At 41.7% G+C, this 20,235-nt stretch overlaps 1 protein-coding gene across 4 annotated transcripts in view; it reads left to right on the top strand.

The window, feature by feature from the left end:
* Positions 1 to 20,235, top strand: part of MAP3K7 (mitogen-activated protein kinase kinase kinase 7) — a 68,938-nt gene that overhangs the window by 19,540 nt on the left and 29,163 nt on the right. For all 4 annotated transcript variants that reach the window (XM_073675715.1, XM_073675713.1, XM_073675714.1 and 1 more), the window contains exons 2-6: positions 14,595 to 14,705; positions 16,313 to 16,378; positions 16,716 to 16,761; positions 17,568 to 17,706; positions 18,543 to 18,667. In XM_073675715.1, the coding sequence (XP_073531816.1) occupies positions 14,595 to 14,705; positions 16,313 to 16,378; positions 16,716 to 16,761; positions 17,568 to 17,706; positions 18,543 to 18,667 (487 nt within the window). The remainder of the gene's footprint in view (positions 1 to 14,594; positions 14,706 to 16,312; positions 16,379 to 16,715; positions 16,762 to 17,567; positions 17,707 to 18,542; positions 18,668 to 20,235) is intronic.

The raw sequence follows: 20,235 nt of genomic DNA, 5'->3' as shown, positions 1-20,235 counted from the left end.
TCTCTGACTACAGCCAGGAAAGTGGGTGAAATCCAAGCCCTGTCTATCAGAGAACCTTATTGTCATATTTTGGAGGACAGGATCATCCTCCAGTTGGAACCTTCTTTTCTTCGCAAGGTGTCGTCTGATTTTCATATGTCTCAGCCCATAATTCTTCCGTCATTCTGTCAAAATCCATCAAATAGCAAGGAAGAAGAATTCCATGCATTGGACGTAAGAAGGACTATAATCCTCTACTTGAGTGAGACTGAAACTTGGAGGAAGGATCAGAACTTATTTGTTCAATATGGAGGCCCCAATAAAGGGAAGAAAATTGCTAAAAATACGCTAGCAAATTTGGATTAACCCTCCGTCACATACAATAGGCCTGACAGGCGCATCTCTTTTACTTTCATTTCTCCTTCCTCACCAGATTGTGAGGAAATCCCCTCCTTCCAGGTAGTCTCCTGTCTCTAGCAGTTCTGTGAAACCTCATACCACAGTTGGATTGCAGAGCTTCAGGAGGACAGATATAACTGCGCTAATCTCTCAGGCTCATTGTATGTGAACACGTCACACTCAATAAGGTTGGTATTTTATGTTTTTATTCATCACAATTGTTTATTTAGCTTGTTTTATGAATGTATAGCACAAAGTGTGAGGATATTTCATAGAAATAAGGCAGATTAAAAAAGAAAGTGTGCTGCTCAGGCATATACATTAGTTCCCTAACGCATTCCTTCTCTTGCTTCGGATTATCTGCTGAAATGGAGAGGAAAATGTACAATTTATCAAAAAACCTTTGTTGAGGAAGTAACAAACATGCTGTTAGATGATGCAGACCCCACACTGAATTAGGATTTAGGAGAGGAAAGTGAGATTGATTCTCATGATGAGGCGGAAGTATGTGAAGTGAATTCTGAAACAGAGCAAGATGGTGACAATGATGAGGATGAGGATGAAGATGTAGATTCTTATTATATGGGAAAAGAAAAAAAAAACCAATGGAACAAGAAGCCACTCCAGAAAAAACGTAGGCAACCTCAAAACATTATTACTCACCTTCCTGCAGTTATAGGAACTGCAAGTAATGCAAAAACTGCAGTTGAATGCTGGAATAGTTTATTCACAGATGACATTCTGGACTTTATTGTCACATATACCAACCAATATATAGACATTAAAAAGGACAAGTTCATCTGCAACAGAACCATCAAGGCCACAGATGAAATAGAACTGCGTGCTTTTTTTGGATTATTTTACCTTGCAGGAGCTTATAGGGCAAATAGACAAAGTTTGGAGGAACTTTGGAGTAAAGATGGGGATGGAGTTGAAAAATTTGGCCTTATGTCCATAAACAGATTCAAGCTTCTAATTCGTTGCCTTCGGTTTAACGACAGAACTACCCGAACCGAACGTAAAACACATGACTGACTTGCTCCAATTCGTGATATATTCCAAAAATTAGTTGAAAACTGTAAAAAAAAAAAAGCTATTGCCCTGGGGAGAATCTCACTATTGACGAAATGCTTCCTGGTTTTCGTGGTAAATGTGCCTTTCGTCAATATATTCCATAAAAGCCTAACAAATGTGGAATAAAAAATGTATGCCCTTGTTGATGCCAGTAAGACCTACACTTACAACCTGGAAGTTTATGCAGGAAAACAACCAGAAGGTCCTTACTGTGTCCGCAACAAACCCAGTGATGTAAAAAGACTGGCTGAGCCCTTATTTGGATCGGGTCGCAATATAACAGCTGACAATTGGTTTTCAAATTGTGATCTGATTGATTATCTGAAAATGCAGAAACTTTCATATGTCGGAACTGTAAGAAAAAATAAAAAAGAATTGCCTACACAGTTTGTAAGTGTGAAAGGGAGACAACAGTACAGCAGTATGTTTGCATTCCATAATGGAAAGGTTTTGGTTTCCTATGTACCACAAGCAAAAAAAATTGTACTTCTTCTATCAACACTTCATGATGATGATGCCATCAATCCTGGGACTGAGGCACAAAAAAACCCGGAGATAATTACATTTTATAATGCAACCAAAGGGGGTGTTGATACAGCTGATCAGATGTGCTCAACTTTCAACGTCAGCAGAAACACCAAACGCTGGCCAATGGTCATATTTTTTGCTATGTTGAATTTGGGTGGTATAAATTCACAAGTCATTTACTTTGAAAACAAGCTTGAACCACTCCGTAGACAATTCTATCTGAAAAAATTGGCCCATGAACTAGTGCTTGGAGAGCTATGCAGGAGAAGTATGAAAACAATTGGTATCCCCTCTCGCCTTCAAGTTCAGCTCAAAAGATTCCGCCCAGAAGATGATAGTGAAAATTCACCACCTGCACCACCTCCCAAAAGAAGGAGAGGCACCACCTGCACCACGGAAAGCGGAATCAGAAGGCTTTCTAATTATGAATGTCACAAATGTCATAATGCAATCTGCCTGACACATGCAAAAATGATGTGTAATTTTTCCGGAGAAACTTCAGGATCTAATTAAGATTGAATATGTGTTTAATAGTACTTAAGGTACCTTAAAATTAAGTTTGTTTCCATAAATTTTCTTTGTAGAGTTTTTTTGACAGAGTCGAACTGGGGACTATTTGGCGGGAGTTTTGAAATGTTTGTATTTCAGAGTTATTAGTTTTATGTTAAGTAAATGGGTTTTTTTGCACCTGATTATGTGTAGTCTCTTTTATTACATCCCTATGAAGGTCACTGATCACTTTTAGAGCACTGAAATTGCAAACATTAGATATTATAGGTATTTTTCTAGCCTGCGCCTGACAGTCACATTGTATGTGAACTCGTTAGAACCGATATTGTATGTGGCGGAGGGTTAAGAAAGCAATTTGTGAAACATACATAGTTCAAGATTTGCCTCCTCCAGAATCCTTGAAAGCTCATTCTACTAGAGCTATGTCGGTCTCTTGGGCTGAAAAGGCTAGTACAGCCATCGAGCAGATTTGCAGGGCAGCTACATGGTCGTCTATCCATACCTTTGCTAAACATTATAGACTAGATGTAATGTCACATAGAGATTTAGCATTTGGAAGGAAAGTCCTTCAGGCTGTTGTCCCTCCCTAAGATTCATTCTTTGGTATTACTCCAGGTGTGCTGTCTTGGAGGGGATTGGAGAAAATAGAATTAGACTTACCGGTAATTCGGTTTCTAAGACCCTCCACGACAGCACGGGTAATTCCCACCCTTTCCTTATTGATGGAAAAATCCTTAGTGTTAATAAAATATTTAGAGCATTCATACTGTGTGGTCCTTTGAAAACACTGGGGATGGTAGCAGGAAGGGGCTATTTAACCTCTTGTTTTCCTGTCCCTAATTAGGATGGGGAGGCTACCTCCAGGTGTGCTGTCGTGGAGGGTCTTAGAAACCGAATTACGGGTAAGTCTGATTCTATTTTTAGGAGTCGGTCCATCTTATACCGACTCCACCAAAATGGACACCGATTCCACCAAAATGGACACCGACTCCACCAAAATGGACTCCGACTCCACAGCCCTGCCTATAACCCCACTTGCCACCACCACAGGGGAGTGGGCAGAGCGAGGCTAAGTGCCAGAATTGGCGCATCCTATGGATGCGCCATTTCTGGGGTGGCTGAGGGCTCCTGTTTTTAGCCTCGGAGGGGGCCAATATTCATGGTATTCCTAAGCTATTAATATCAATCCCAGCTGTCTGCCTAGCCTTTGCTAGCTGTTAAAATAGGGGGAGCCCACGTCACTTTTTTTTTTTATATACTTCTGGGTTCCATTTTCAGTAGCCTGGGAAGCTCCGTGGTTATTATACCCTTCTCAGGCTTCAAACATCTGCCCCAGCTGTCTGCTTAACCTCTGCTAGAATATGAAGTTACGGGGGACCCCACGCCAATTTTTTTTTTAAAAAGCCTTTATTTGTAGGCCTCAAACCCCCCCCCCCCCCAAAAAAAAGTCGCCTTTAATAAATAAAATAACATTTTTAAACAAAAATAAAATTTTATAGTTCATAATACACTTGCCATTGTTTTTCAATAAACATATTTTACAAATGCGGCAGGTGATAAAATCAATAAAAACTAACAGGACAAACTCAAACCTATAAATTATGATATTTGAGAGCTATATAAAAATTGGTACCTGGGGTTGGGAAACGTGGGGGGGGGGCACATATGGCAGTTGACACATAGGGGGGTCCAGACGGTGGGGGAGTAAAGGGTGGGAGCAACAATGGGTCCGGAGTAGACGGGTCAAGTGTTCCGGGATTTACACAACATTGCTGGGTTACATTTGCCACAGGAGAATCATAAGATGGATCATTTGGAAAAGGAGATGTTGATATGGCATTGGATTTGGGGTTTTGAAAAAATAATTGACCATAACTTGTATGAGGCTGTGGCGGAGGAGAGCAGGAACCAGCAGTTGGAGGAGGTTGTGGCAGAGGAGAGCAGGGACCAGCAGTTTGAGGAGGTGGTGGCGGAGGAGAGCAGGAACCAGCAGTTGGAGGAGATGGTGGCGGAGGAGAGCAGGAACCAGCAGTTGGAGGAGGATGAAGGGGAACCAAAAAAATGTTGCCGGTCTTGGAGGAGGCTGTAGGGGAAAGAAACGTGTGGAGCCTTGGAGGAGGGTGTTGCGTAGCCGAATGAGGAAGGTGGATGTAACGAGGCTGGGCCTGTAGGGTCTGCCACCCAGGAGCAAGAGGCTGAGGTAGGGCGGTTTGCATGGCTGGCTGGCGTTGTGTTGATACATTTGATTTGCATTAGAAAGCTGCCACCTTTCCAGCAAATCAAATAGAACAATTGGCGTGTTTGGGGGATGGCAGCAGAAATTAAAATTTGTATAGCAGTCACGGTCCTCAATTTCAACTGGAAAGGAACCTTCTCCAAATATTGGGCCAGACTCCTTCAGAACCCCTCCTCACCTTCTTCAATCACAACTTCCTCGCGGCTGGTGGTTTTTGGGATCTTGTGGCCCCTCCTTCGTCTGTTGACATCAGGTCAGCTCATGGGTGGCTGGGGTGGGGCTGTCCTGAGAGACACTGGTGCTGCTTGTTCCAAGGGACTGCTCCTCAGCCTCCAGTCCACTTGACACAATCTGGTTGGAAGGGCCACCTGCGACACCAAACTCTGAAGCTGAAGGTTTTCCCTTTTTGGATCTGTGTGTAAAAGCAAACAAATAACAATGAAGGCTATATAACATGACTATTTACTTACATTACAAATAGCATAATGTTCCAAACTTACGGTCTCAGATCAATCACGGGTGACAAAAATTGCAGCTTTTCAAAATAAAGATACTCCTGCTTCTTGAAAATGGTTGGATCCCTCTGAGAGTGCATCTCTCTCCCACCTAAATTGATCCCGGCAGCTTCTCCACCATTTTTGCACTGGAAAAACATAACCTCTTTAGGACTTTTATGATTCAGACAAGTACGTTACAAAGTAAAAGCAAAAAAATTCCACACTTACTTATGCCTTCCTGATCTTTTTTAGACATCTTATGGAAGTTGGGGTACAGAATCCCACTTATGTCGCACCAGGCTGCATTTTGCTGGCCCATATCCTGGTAGCCAACATGTCTAGTGTCCCATAACTAGGGCCGCTGCTGCACTAAGGAAATAAGGCTGCTAACATTCATTTTTTGTCTCGGCTTCCGTGGAGGCAAGACTGTGTGAAGACTTCCTATATATGTCATCACTTGTGTGAATTAATGAGCTTCCTGGGTTGTCCTGATCAATTTAGTGGGATTTGGATACTTGTGTTCATGCTACGATTTTTTTTCTCAGTCCGATTTCAGGTGAGAAAACAATCGCATATGAGATGTACATCCTTGATTAACATTGGTCCGAGTGCAATCCGATTTTTTTATCAGATTGCACTCGTCCGTTTTTCTCGCAGATGAGTATGAGCCTTTATACTTTTCCTCTAATTGTTCCTCTCCTGGTTTTGGCTTACAAATACTGATGTAAAAAAAAAACTGACCAAATACTGAACATGTACGTGGCCTAAGGCTGTTCAGATTGTTGTTTGGTTTTTTTTTTCACACGGACTTGGTGTCCACATGAAAAAAATTGCAGCATGCACTAGTCTTCTCTACTTTGGATGAAACTCTCCTTTGGGTGCTAATATATAGAAACAGATGTCATACTGATAACAATCGTTTGTTTTTTTACTTGATGAAAATTAGACTTTCTTTTTTTAATACTAGTGTGTGTGAACTTAGCCTAAGTATCCCTGTAAGCCCACCATGTCGTAGCTGTGTGTGCGGTCTACCATCAGTGTGCCTACTGAACAGGTGCTTTTTCTACCTAATGCCGAATGGATCTCGTTACTTAGAAAGTGTTGGCACTTGGGTATGGGACAGGACTACTAATATTCTTGGAGCTTAGATAATCTATTCAAGTATATATGAACGTGAATGATTATTCAAGGGAGCCCACAGCAGTAAATCTGTGATTGCTCTGAATGTGACTTGGTGACATTTCCATCCGTTCTAATTTACTCATAGCAAACCTACTTCAGTGCCAGTGGTTTTAATACATTGTCCTGCAGGGTATATTCTCTTGTAGGGACGATCAGTCATGAAAACTCTCCTAGTCCCAGCAGGAAGATATGAGCCCCGCTGTTTGTGCTGCTTCTAGGATAATTGCATATTGTTTCGCCTCTAAGAAAGCTTCTTCAGAGGTCCTGAAGAAGGGAGCAGAGACTGTTTACAGGTGTCCTTAAAGAGGACTTATCACCTGTCCAGTAGCTGCCTTTTTTAGTTAGGAAACCAGTCGGCAGCCAGCGGCAGATGGTTTTACTAAATATAATTTATTAGTAAATATGGCCAGAAATGTCTCTAATGCCAGGGTAAAGGACCCAGCATTTAGGGACTCGACATTTAGGTTGAGGAATTCTAGAACATATTGCAGGATCCCGAGAACTCGCACTTGGTACTAAACCAGTCATCATTTCCTCAGCAGTTACCGATCAGTAATCACTCTAATGATATTGTTAATCGGTAACTGCTTAGTAAAGGATGTGGCTGGTGTATTAGTAAGTGTGAGTTCTCATAATTTGACAATACGGAGGGTCGTGTGATTGCGTTCAGCACGCCAGGATCTCACTACCAGGAATGTCAGACCCAACTTTTGCTAGAAAAGGAGTGTTCTGGACATTTTTGCAAAGTTATATTTAGTAAAATCATCAGTCAGTCTGCCCACTGTTTCTCTAAACAAAAAGTATGACCACAGACTGGTGATAAAGGCTGAAGCTTTTAGAAAGTACTATTTCTCTTTTATACTAATCCAGCTGTCATTATATATATATATATATATATATATATATATATATATATTTAATATATATTCCAATGCGTAATGCTTTTGTATGCAAATGAGCTCTACTTCAGAAGGAGGAATCTGCAAGTGTAGACATTACAGTATATAGGATCTGCCTCCATTTTCAGTCCCAGTCCTCCCTTGCCCTTCGTACCATAAATACTGCATTTTTTTCCTGCTGCTTGTTATCCGCATGTTTTCTGCAGTTGTCCACATCATATTGTACAATAACAATCTTTGATGATTATAGAAGTTTTTATTGTTTTAGAAGAAAGCATGAACCAAAAATGCACTTTGTTTGGACAGGGAAACGTAGCAGATTTACTGCACATACTAAAATGCAGCTGAAAAACCTCAGCAATTCTGCTACATGGGAGCATGGCGTAAGAAGAGATTTTTCAGCAAGTGTTCAGTATGGGACCTAAGAATCTCCTGCATGGCCTGTGACGGAGCTGAGGCTGTCTCTACCTGTATCTGTCTGGATATAGAAGATGTGTAGAATAGAATATTCCTGTCCTGTGAGCTGATAAATGACTGATGTCTTCTGTGTTCGGCTACAACCACTGTGTTAGTAATGGACTAATGGAAATGCAGCACAGGGAGGGAATCATTTATTATCTCGTAACCCGTAATCTACATAAAACAAGACAACAGTGTATCCCTGCGGAGTGATCACGTCAGACAAATGTCAGACTTCTGTGACAGGGTTACCAGAACAGTTCACTGGGGAGGTGCGATAAATCTGCTAGATTTCCTTTTCAGAACAGCAGCGACAGACTATGCACCTAGGGACTGCATCCTACAACAATCTGGGGGATGACAAATGGGGAACTTTGGGCAAATCACCATTGGGGGTGTAAGAGCGTATCCTCTGCTTTACCTCCTTGTGTGCAAAAATACATGATGTCCGACTCTGACCCTTAAAACTACACTGACAGATGATGATTTTTTTTATTATGCCTCATTCTCCATGAGTTATTTTTGGGGTGTCCCATATCCTCTTGATTATTTAATCACTTATTCACTCTAGTTGAGTTCTTAGAGGGTTTTTTTTTCCTGTGCTTTCTTAAATTAAGTTTAGTTTACCTTTTGTAGCTACTTTCAGCTATTAACAGATTTGCTGATTAAATGTATTTATTTATTTTACTCACTTATATAGTGGTATTAATTCCACATCTCTTTACAGACATTATCGGCACTGTCCCCATTGGGGCTCACAATCTAATTCCCTATCAGGATGTCTTTGGAGTGTGGGAGGAAACCGGAGAACCCGGAGGAAACCCACACAAACACGGGAGAACATACAAACTCCTTGCAGATGTTGTCCTTGGTGGGATTTGAACCCAGGACCTCAGCGCTACAAGGCTGTAGTGCGAACAACTGAGCCACCGTGCTGTCAAAATTCCAGTCATACTATGCTTCTATCAGTGCAGCACAAGTCAGGCCCATGGTTTGTGGCAGCTTGATTTGTATAAATCAATAGTACAATCAAATATAAGAAGCTTTTTACATTTTTTTTTTTTTTTATTTATTTTTTTTTTTTAATCCATAAACTATACTTCTTACTCCTCTTATGAGCCACTTCTTCCTCTCACCACCACCCCCACCTCCTCAACGCCTCAATCACTTGGAAAATCTATCTTGATGAAAATAAGATGTACTGCCAGATAACTGAGGTATCGGATTACAGCTGCCTATTGAAGTCTTTGTAGGAGAAGGATAGTGAAAGAAAGGCACAAACTATATTATGTCTATATTTCATCCCATTGTTGGTTTTATAGTTACACTCTACAGTACTGTTGTAGAAGGTCCTCCATGCTACTGCTTCTGAGCGTGCTACATATATACAGGGGAGCAGGATTCCCTCATCTTTCTTTGGACCGTGTATGGAAAACATCACAGCATCTGTTCTCCATCCACTTGCCTGTCATGGGGAAAACTGGTGAACAATGCAGCATACACCTCATATAATGCCCAGACACAGTGTTATGCAACATATGCAGAAATGTGATAGCTTTCTCTAAACAGTCACCTGAAACTATGGGTATGCTTTAAATTGTTAACCTTGCTACCATCATCCCCTTGAGTACATTAAAGGGAATCATTCAGCAGATTTGTGTGTGTAATCTGAGAGCAGCATGATATAGGGGCAGAGAGCCTGATTCCAGCAATGTATCACTTTCTAGGTTATGTGTTGCCTTTTCAATAAAATCTATGTTTTATCAGCAGGATACTATGTGTCTCCTGCCTCCTTGTCAACTGCTCTGTGTAACACCCCCTCCAGCACTGATTGGCAACATTTTGTGTACATTGATATAAGGCCACGGCCCCACTCTATGTATGGTCAGTTTTTCTCAGGAGTGGGAGCCAAAACCAGGAGTGGGTGATAAATACAGAATTGGTGACTTGTTTCTATTATACCTTTTCTCTGATTGTTCCTCACCTGGTTTTGGCTCCCACTCCTGAGGAAAAATACTGACCGAATACTGATAGTGGGGCCGTGGCCTAAAGCTGCTAATCAGTGGTGTGGGCTGGGTTATACAAGGCTCAGCATTCAGAGATCTTCTAGATCTGCAGCACAGAAAATGGGGATTGTATCAAAGTGACAGCATGTAGACCAGTAAGTGATACATTGATGGAATCTGGGTCTTAGCCCCTACATCATGCTGCTCTCGGATTACACAGATTCCCTTTAAAAACTTCCTTTGGTGCACATACCAGTCCAATATGTTCAGGAATTCTCATATTCTGTAACTTGACAGCCACTTGTTTTCAGTGAGAGGTTTCTCTTCAGAAGTATTCTACCAGCACTATGGGTGTTGTTCCTTCTTTTCCAATGGTTTGCCTGTCTTACTTTTATGCCTGTATGCATCTTGACAGACAGGAGAGCAGGAGCAGAGAGTCAAACACCTACGCCACCACTTTCTGTAAGCCATCTCTGTGTCACTCCTGCTGGAGACTGATTACACTTGACCACAGGCAGTAGACGGCAAGTTAGTCAGAGCGACGTGCCTTTGTTTTTTTCCAGGGATAAAACATATTTAAATAAACTGATTGTAGATTCAGTTTGTTCCATGATGTATCTAATTGTCCGACAGTACAGTAATTATTTAATCTACCATAATTGTGTAAAAAATAAAAAAATTATTTCTGTAGTGGTGAGATGTGAGACTACTTTTTACCCTGATAATAAATATTGCAAGGAGAAGCAAGGAAATTAGAGCAAAAACCATCTCAGGATGCTTGCTGTTTGGTAGCCTAGGACTAGCGTGAATCCGATACTGAGCGATAAGTTGTCTTTTCAGAGTAAATGGTGCAGCCGGGCTCCGGATTACTGCTGCCTCAGCCGGGCTCCGGATTACTGCTGCCTCAGCCGGGCTCCGGATTACTGCTGCCTCAGCCGGGCTCCGGATTACTGCTGCCTCAGCCTGATGACCGGTTCACTTTACACACTAATGTGGCACACTTCATTATGTCATTCCTTTTTATGTACATTAGATTTAGTAACGACATGACTATGGCATCGGTTTACGTCACTTGGTGTGCTGCTTTGTAATAAACTTTGTTTTAATTACTCATTATTTTCAAGATTTATATTGGTTGGAGCCTTTATTGTTTTGTTCTAGAGCAGTGCTGGCAAACCTATGGCACGCGTGCCAGAGGGGGCACGCAGAGCCCTCCCGATGGGCACGCGCGCCATCGCCGCAGCACTAGCGCTACTGGATCGGGCCCGGCGGGTGAGAACTCTGAGCCCGCCGAGTGCCAACGCCAGCCCCGCTACTTCAACTAGATGTGCGTTCTCGGACGCCCATCTAGCAGAAGTGTATTGCAGCGCACGAACTTGCCAGGCCCGTGCGCTGCAATACACGCTGCTGGCCAATCAGAGGTTAGCAGCTGACGTCAGCGTACAAGCGACTGGGCGCATGGCAGTGACGTCATGCGCCCCCTTCGCTAGGACGCTGGAGTCAGCTGCCGGCTACAGGAGAAGATGCTGCGCGGGAGAAGAAGGAAGGTGAGTAGGAGTGTTTATTATGTTTGTGTTTTTTTTTTTTTTTAATATGCGATGCACAGTGGCGCCAGCAGGGTGGGGGGGGGGGGAGCATATATACATGGACAGGGGGAGAGGGAGCATATATACATGGACAGGGGGAGAGGGAGCAATATACAGTTATATGAAAAAGTTTAGGCACCCCTATTAATCTTAAGCTTAATATTTTATAAAAATTGGTGTTTTTGCAACAGCTATTTCAGATTGATATATGTAATAACTGTTGGACACAGTAATGTTTCTGCCTTGAAATGAGGTTTATTGTACTAACAGAAAATGTGCAATCTGCATTCAAACAAAATTTGACAGGTGCATAAGTATGGGCACACTTATCATTTTCTTGTTTTAAATACTCCTACCTACTTTTTACTGACTTAACTAAAGCACTTTTTTTTGTTTTGTAACCTCATTGAGCTTTGAACTTCATAGCCAGGTGTATGCAATCATGAGAAAAGCTACTTAAAGTGGCCACTTGCAAGTTGTTCTCCTGTTTGAATCTCCTCTGAACAGTGGCATCATGGGCTCCTCAAAACAACTGTCAAATGATCTGAAAACAAAGATTATTCAACATAGTTGTTCAGGGGAAGGATACAAAAAGCTGTCTCAGAGATTTAACCAGTCAATTTCCACTGTGAGGAACATAGTAAGGAAATGGAAGAACACAGGGACAGTTCTTGTTAAGGCCAGAAGTGGCAGGCCAAGAAAAACATCAGAAAGGCAGAGAAGAAGAATGGTGAGATCAGTCAAGGACAATCCTCAGACCACCTCCAGAGAGCTGCAGCATCAACTTGCTGCAGATGGTGTCACTGTGCATTGGTCAACTATACAACGCACTTTGCACAAGGAGAAGCTGTATGGGAGAGTGATGCGAAAGAAGCCGTTTCTGCAAGCATGCCACAAACAGAGTCGGCTGAGGTATGCAAAAGCACATTTGGAGAAGCCAATTTCTTTTTGGAAGAAGGTCCTGTGGACTGATGAAACCAAGATTGAGTTGTTTGGTCATACAAAAAGGCGTTATGCATGGCGGCAAAAAAACACAGCATTCCAAGAAAAACACTTGCTACCCACAGTAAAATTTGGTGGAGGTTCCCATCATGCTTTGGGGCTGTGTGGCCAATGCCGGCACCGGGAATCTTGTTAAAGTTGAGGGACGCATGGATTCCACTCAGTATCAGCAGATTCTTGACAATAATGTTCAAGAATCAGTGACAAAGTTGAAGTTACACAGGGGATGGATTTTTCAGCAAGACAATGATCCAAAACCCCGCTCCAAATCTACTCAGGCATTCATGCAGAGGAACAATTACAATGTTCTGGAATGGCCATCCCAGTCCCCAGACCTGAATATCGTTGAACATCTGTGGGATCATTCGAAGAGGGCTGTCAATGCGAGGCGACCGTCAAACTTAACTGAACTGGAATTGTTTTGTAAAGAGGAATGGTCAAAAATACCTTCATCCAGGATCCAGGAACTCATTAAAAGCTACAGGAAGCGACTAGAGGCTGTTATTTTTGCAAAAGGAGAATCTACTAAATATTAATGTCACTTTTCTGGTGAGGTGCCCATACTTATGCACCTGTCAAATTTTGTTTGAATGCAGATTGCACATTTTCTGTTAGTACAATAAACCTCATTTCAAGGCAGAAACATTACTGTGTCCAACAGTTATTACATATATCAAACTGAAATAGCTGTTGCAAAAACACCAATTTTTATAAAACAATAAGCTTAAGATTAATAGGGGTGCCCAAACTTTTTCATATAACTGTATACATGGACAGGGGGGGAGCATATATACAAGGATGAGGGGGAGGGCAGCATATATAAAAGGATGGGGGCATATACCAAGATGGGGGTGAGCACATTCTTTCTTTCTGCAGTCTTACCCCTGCTCCTTCCTATGGCTGCTCTATACTGCCCTTGCCTGCTCTTTGTATCAGTTGTTTGTATCAGTAAAACTTCAATATTCAGGTTAAATTGCCGTGTTGGCACTTGCCGATATATAAGTGGGTTTTGGATTGCAGTTTGGGCACTCTGTCTCTAAAAGGTTCGCCATCAATGTTCTAGAGGATGACATTTGACCATGTCACAATTTACAGCTTGGGTAGCCACAGTCTTTGAGTTTGCATGTGAAAAAAAATATGTATATCAGATTTTTGCCATGAATTCACAGAATAGAGCTGCTGCATCTTGTCTTAACTGTTTGGAAGTTATACTGGTGGTTCAGTTCAATTTCATCGGTTCCCGTACCAATCCGTATCATACCAGTGGGTCAGTTCAATTTTGCCAGTTCTCAGCAGTCCTTAAACATACTATATTTATGAAGGTCCTGTTTACCACTCTGTGGGGGTTTTTTTGTTTGCTTTCTTTTTTTTTTTTTTTTAAGGCCCCTTCACAAGACAGATTTGTGTGTCTATACTAGGGCCTATAACAAGATAGGGGCCTTTAGAGCTTTCTATTCTCTGCTGTCTGTCTGGTATGTATGGAAGATGGTGGCCTACTACATATTTCCAAGCTTACGGTGTCCTGTAATCTTGCATACAACATACAATCACCATGGTGTACCATACTAATCAATAGGAAATGCCAAACCATGCTCTGGGGCACCGGGAAGCTTCAGCTTACGTGTAATTCAGCAGTGTCATGTTGGGGAATCACGCAATCATCATTTTTTGTTGCATGATGATTTATGTGAACCCCTGATTTCCTTTAGGGACATATCCCAGATTTAGAGCCCTATTATATAGGGTGTGTGAAATGCAGTGGTCATAGGGATATAACAACATCCGTCATTTTATTGCAAATTTCCAGAATTATAAAGCTACGTTCAGCCATTGCAGGCAGACTCCGCATGTGTTACTTGCAAATTTTATTGCGGATTTCATCACAAAGCCTTGAATAGGATGAAATTCACACAAAGAGCATGCTGCAGGTTTGAAACCTGCACCTGGTTTTAATTTTGTGCAGATTTTTTTTTTTTTTCCGTATCATGTGATGGAGATTTTCAGATCCCCCATTTCCGTGGATTACTGCGGCTTGGTGTTGTGGAATCCGGGTGACCCATCAGCGACGCCTGAACTTGGCGGAAGTGTTCCCTAGTACACCTCCATCCTACTGTTACGGTCTATGTGTTTTTGAACATGGCCTTTTTTCTTACTCTGGGGGTTGGCTTTCCAGGTAATCATTTATTGATCGCGCTGTTACCGTATAAATGACATTAATGTGTCTCCTTTATTAACAGGTTGTAGGAAGAGGCACATTTGGTGTTGTCTGCAAAGCAAAATGGCGTGGAAAAGATGTGGCTATCAAGCAAATTGAAAGTGAATCTGAGAGGAAAGCCTTTATAGTAGAGGTACCAGTCATAATGCCATTACTAAAGGGTATATGAAATACTAAAGACAAATCTTATTACTTGTGACCAGCCATCTTTCATTGTGCCACCTGTGACATGGCGTGATATTGGCCGGTTTAGATCATAATGGGAAGTGCAATCACTGCTTTCCTGTGTTTGGTGATCTGCATAACACCATGACCTCAACCCCTTCATTCACGTTGTGTTACCCAGGCCTTATTTTACATCAGATCAAACCCCACTAATGCTTTTGCTAATGCTAATTGTGGCCCAATGAATAAGAACCTCTGCAGAAACGAGAATAATAACTTCATAGACAAGTGGACATGTGGGCAGTAGCCTCCTTCAGCACTGTTATTTATCTGCAGGTGTCCATGTCCTGTGCCGTGGGACCACCCAGAGCTTTCCTAACAGATCAGTGCAGCAGGAGGACCACAGCAGGATCGGGGTTTCCTGCAATTTACCTTCGGCCTCTTTCACCAGTATTTGTATGCCAAAACCAGAAGAGGTGTGAATCTCTCCACAAGGCGGGGTACACACACGAACATATATTTCATGGTCCACATATGGACTGCAATGCACAGACTGACTACGGGCTCCTGACCCAAACTTACAGCGCCATAGACCCATAACAGGCTGTAAGTTCAGGTTGAGAAACTGTCTGCCAGACGTGCCCTTGCGGTTGGTGTATGGACCATGAGGTATGCTCGTGTGTACCCGGCCTTATTGTTTTTTCTCTGTAAGTTTCACTCCTGGTTTTGGCTTCCAAATACAGATGTCATCTTGATGACAGTCACACGCTACGCCGGTAGTATAGAGCAGGGTTCCCCAACTCCAGTCCTCAAGGCCCACCAACAGGCCATGTTTTCAGGATTTCCTTAGTATTACACAGGTGATAATTCCATCACCTGCACAGGCAATAATTCCATCACCTGTGCAATACTAAGGAAATCCTGAAAACATGACCTGTTGGTGGGCCTTGAGGACTGGAGTTGGGGAACCCTGGTATAGAGCACTGCACTATTGGGGAGCAGGCTGCCCATTCATATTTATTAATATTGAATGCATTACAGCAGAACACCGCAATGTGTAAAGTAGCCCAACACGTAACATATTTACTTATATAGTGACATTATATTCCACAGCACTTTACAGAAAGCATCAGAACTGTCCCCATTGGGGCTCACACTATAAATTCCCTATCAGTATGTCTTTGGGGTGTGGAAGGAAACCGGAGAACCCGGAGGAAACCCACACAACACAGGGCGAACATACAAACCCAGGACTCCAGAGCTCCAACAGTGCTAACCACTGAGCCATGATTGTGAGATCTCCACTGGAAACTACTACCCAGAATAGGCTAATATGCATGTGGTATTACATGGTGTCAACCCCGATCTTCTGAGAATATTTTCTAGTTTCCCTGGCTTCTAACATTTCTTTTTTTCTTTTTTAAAGTGATTTAAACTTTTTATACTAAATGAGTTCTATAATGTTAATCTTGTCTTTTTTCCTGTATATACAAGGCTACACTCCTACCAGTGAGCACTGGTAAGGGATTTTCTTTCAGCCCACTGTAATTGGCTTCTTTTTTTTTTCCCTTTCAGCTCCGCCAGTTATCACGTGTGAATCACCCAAATATTGTAAAGCTGTACGGAGCTTGCCTAAATCCGGTAAGTTTGCTTCCCATATACGTATACTAAAGAAAGAAAGGGAAATAAGACTTGTCGTTTGATCACTGTTTTTATTTTTACTTGCTTTCTTTCCCTATAAATGGAGCTTCATGGGAAGATAAGATTTTATAACACCGTTTACCTAATTTCAGTACTTAGAACTTCTCATCGCTTTATATACTGTACAGCGCCCACAATAGACTAATCTACAGCGAGTCAGACAAGCTTCCTGATCTTACCCATATGCTAACCCCTCCATGCAATAAAAAGCTGTCTTATTAACCCTTATTTTCCTGTCTCTGTATTTATACACCTTATTCGTACTTTTTATTTTTAGGTATGTCTAGTTATGGAATATGCGGAAGGAGGCTCCTTGTATAATGGTAATTGCATGAACTTTTATTTTTATTTTTCTATATATCATACACACTGATGGCAACACCGCAGAAGAAATGCTAGCACAGGCTTCTAGTATCCGTTGTTTCAGATGCTGCATATCTCGTATCTTCACAGCATAGACAATTGCCTTTGGATGACCCCAAAGATAAAAGTCTAAGGGGGTCAGATCCACCATCTTGTTGGAAAAACTCGGGGAACGTGCCATCCTCAGTGCATAAAGAGGGCAACACATCATCATGTAGCAATTTCAGATATCCAGTGGCATTGAGGTTTCCATTGATGAAGAATGGCCCGACTATCTTTGTACCCCATATACCACACCATACCATCAAGATACGAGATGTGCAGCATCTGAAACAACGGATACTGGAAGCCTGTGCTAGCATGTCTTCTGCGGTGTTGCTATCAGGGTGTGGGAGAAGAGGGTTGCATTTACAATCCAACACAATGGGAAGCACTTTAAACACATTTTATAAGTGGTCATAAACTTGTAAAATACTCATGAAAGAATAAAGTTACGTTAAAGCCAAGCACACCATTGTTTTACTTATGAAATTCTCAATAAGTTTGATATGTCACATGACCCTCTTCCCATTGAAAAAAATAAAGTTGGATACAAAATGGCCGACTTCAAAATGGCCGCCATGGTCACCACCCATCTGGAAAAGTTTTTCCCCTCCCATATACTAATGTGGCACAAACAGGAAGTTGATATCACCAACCATTCCCATTTAATTTAGTGGTATCCATATATATGGCCCACCCTGTAGATGTCGCTTGTGTTTTGCAGTGCTGCACGGTGCCGAGCCCTTGCCTTACTACACAGCTGCTCATGCCATGAGTTGGTGTTTACAATGTGCCCAAGGGGTAGCGTATTTGCACAGCATGAAACCAAAGGCTCTTATTCACAGGGACCTTAAACCGCCAAAGTAAGTGAATATTCTTTCTGTATTTCTGGCTTTTTGGCTAAATATTTTTGTGGAAATAAACCAGATATAAAGGGGTTGTCCACTCTTGGGGACATTTTTTTCTTTTTACTTAAATGCATGTATTTAGAGTTAAAAATCATTTTTGCTATAAGGTTTAATTAAAAATGTCACCTTTTTGCCTTCTATAGCCTCTTTGCTCTCCTCAGAATGAGTTACATGAGAATCCATCAGTGAGCTTGGTCTGGCAGGAAAGTTTGTAACTGTTTTTCTGAGCTCTTCTGAGCTAATTTAGCGTATGTTCACATGTTGAGTATTTGCAGCAAATTATTCTGCACCAAAAAGCAGGTGTCTGCAGGAAAAATGCAGTGTTCATTACCTGTGTTTTTGACGCATTTTTAATGTTTTTAGAAATCTCATTTATTTTGCTGCTACTGTAAAATGCTACTTTTTTCCCCACTCAAAAAACACATGGAAAAGCTCCACTTGTGAACATACTCTTATGAGCCCACACTATGTGAAAATTGAATACACACCCAGCCTGTAAAAGCCAAGCGATGCAAAATGTTTAATAACACCAAATTGAAAGTGATTTTCTTTAGCCCCAAATATCCATTTAAGTAAAAAAGACCCCCTAAAGACTCCTGTGATGGGTCAACAGTCCATAGAAAAGGTGCAACAAGAATCATTAAAAAGCCTTTCTTGCAAGCTAAGTAGTTTGACATCGTGTGGTATCCAAAGTTTTTTGTTCTTATGGGTGATAACTATGCAATGCTTATCTCATTTTAGAGAAGAAGTATAGTATATCTCACAGGTTGTGCAATTCCTTTGCCTTGCAGCCTGCTCCTGGTAGCGGGGGGCACTGTTCTGAAGATATGCGACTTTGGTACCGCCTGTGATATTCAGACTCATATGACGAACAACAAAGGGAGCGCTGCCTGGATGGCTCCTGAAGTTTTTGAAGGTAGGATAAGCTTAAGGAACAAATTATTTTAACATGTGAACATTGACACCTTCAGTGCAGAAAGAACAGCAACTACTGCAGCCCCCTTATTCTGCTGATAGTGGGAGGCCCCATGGCATAGACCCCCCCCCCCCACCTTTCATACATTGTCCTAACCTTAGTATTCAAGGGGCTAAATCAAATTGGCACCTTTCTGTAGTACAGGTGACAACCTATTGATCTGTGAAGGTCTGACCACTGAGACCCGCACCTATCGGCAGAATGGGGAGCTTTTCTCCCATTAGTATGGAGCGGCAGTGTGCATGCTCGACCACCACTCCATTCATTCCCCATGGGGCTGCCTAGCGCTATGCTCTGCTTTTCCAGTAGCTTCATGGAGACGAATGGAGCGGCAGTCTGGAGTCTGGCCTGCCGTGCCATTTTGTAACGTAGATAAAAATTGAGATGGACCACCCAGCAATCGGAATTGATTTACTTCTTTTTTTTTTTTTTTTTTTTTTTACCTATTTTCTTAATGCTAAATATTTTTGCTGGGCAAAAAATGCGGTGTTTCACAGTTTCAGCAAAGTAGACATATAGAAATCTCATGCCTTTTTTTTTTTTTTTTAACGCTGTGTAAACTGAGCTGCGGTGTGCGTGTTTGAAATGCACAATATGTCAATTTCTCTTGCGGGAACGTTGAGTGTTGTGCAGATTTTCCCATAGAATTGCATCAGATATGGAAAATCCACAGGTAAAAAATCGCATATGTGTGTTTTAGTGCATTTCCGCTGTGGAAACACTCTAAAGATGCATGTAATTCGCACATACAGTTGAAACCAGAAGTTTACATACACTATATAAAAATACACATATGCATGTTTTTCTCAATATCTAACATAAAAATCTGAATAAATCTTTCCTGTTTTAGGTCAATTAGGATTACCATAATTGTTTATATTTGCCAAATGCCAGAATTATGAGAGAGATACAATGTTTTAATGCATTTTTATTACTTGCTGAAAAGTCAAAAGTTTACATACACTAAGATTACTATGCCTTTAAACAATTCTGGACTGCCCATATGATGTCATGTGTTTGGAAGCTTCTGATAGGTTTTTTGGCAACATCTGAGTTAAAATACATTCACAAGTGTGTGTCTAATGCACACCTGAAACACACTGGTTCTTTGTGTAGCATCATGGGAAAGTCTAAAGAAATCAGCCAATATATCAGGAAGAGAATTGTGGACGTTCACAAGTCTGGCTCATCCTTGGGTACAATTTCAAGATACCTGAAGGTGCCTCGTTCATCTGTACAAACAATTATACGCAAGTACAAACAAAATGGGAATTTCAAGCCACCATACCGCTCAGGAAGGACACGGGTTCTGTGTCCCAGAGATGAACGTGCTTTGGTCCAACATGTGCATATTAACCCAAGGACAAAAGCAAAAGACCTTGTGAAGATGATGATGGACGCTGGTAAGATTGTGTCAATATCCACAGTGAAACGAGTACTGTATCAACATGGGCTGAAAGGCCACTCTGCCAGGAAGAAGCCATTACTCCAAAAGAAATATAAAGCCA

Source organism: Phyllobates terribilis, unplaced genomic scaffold (genome assembly GCF_046119375.1).
Source record: "Phyllobates terribilis strain yellow unplaced genomic scaffold, ASM4611937v1 Scaffold_3__8_contigs__length_932513732, whole genome shotgun sequence".
In the NCBI taxonomy this organism is placed as follows: domain Eukaryota; kingdom Metazoa; phylum Chordata; class Amphibia; order Anura; family Dendrobatidae; genus Phyllobates; species Phyllobates terribilis.
Note: the sequence above shows the minus strand (reverse complement) of the source record. Positions and strands in the feature narration are given on the sequence as shown.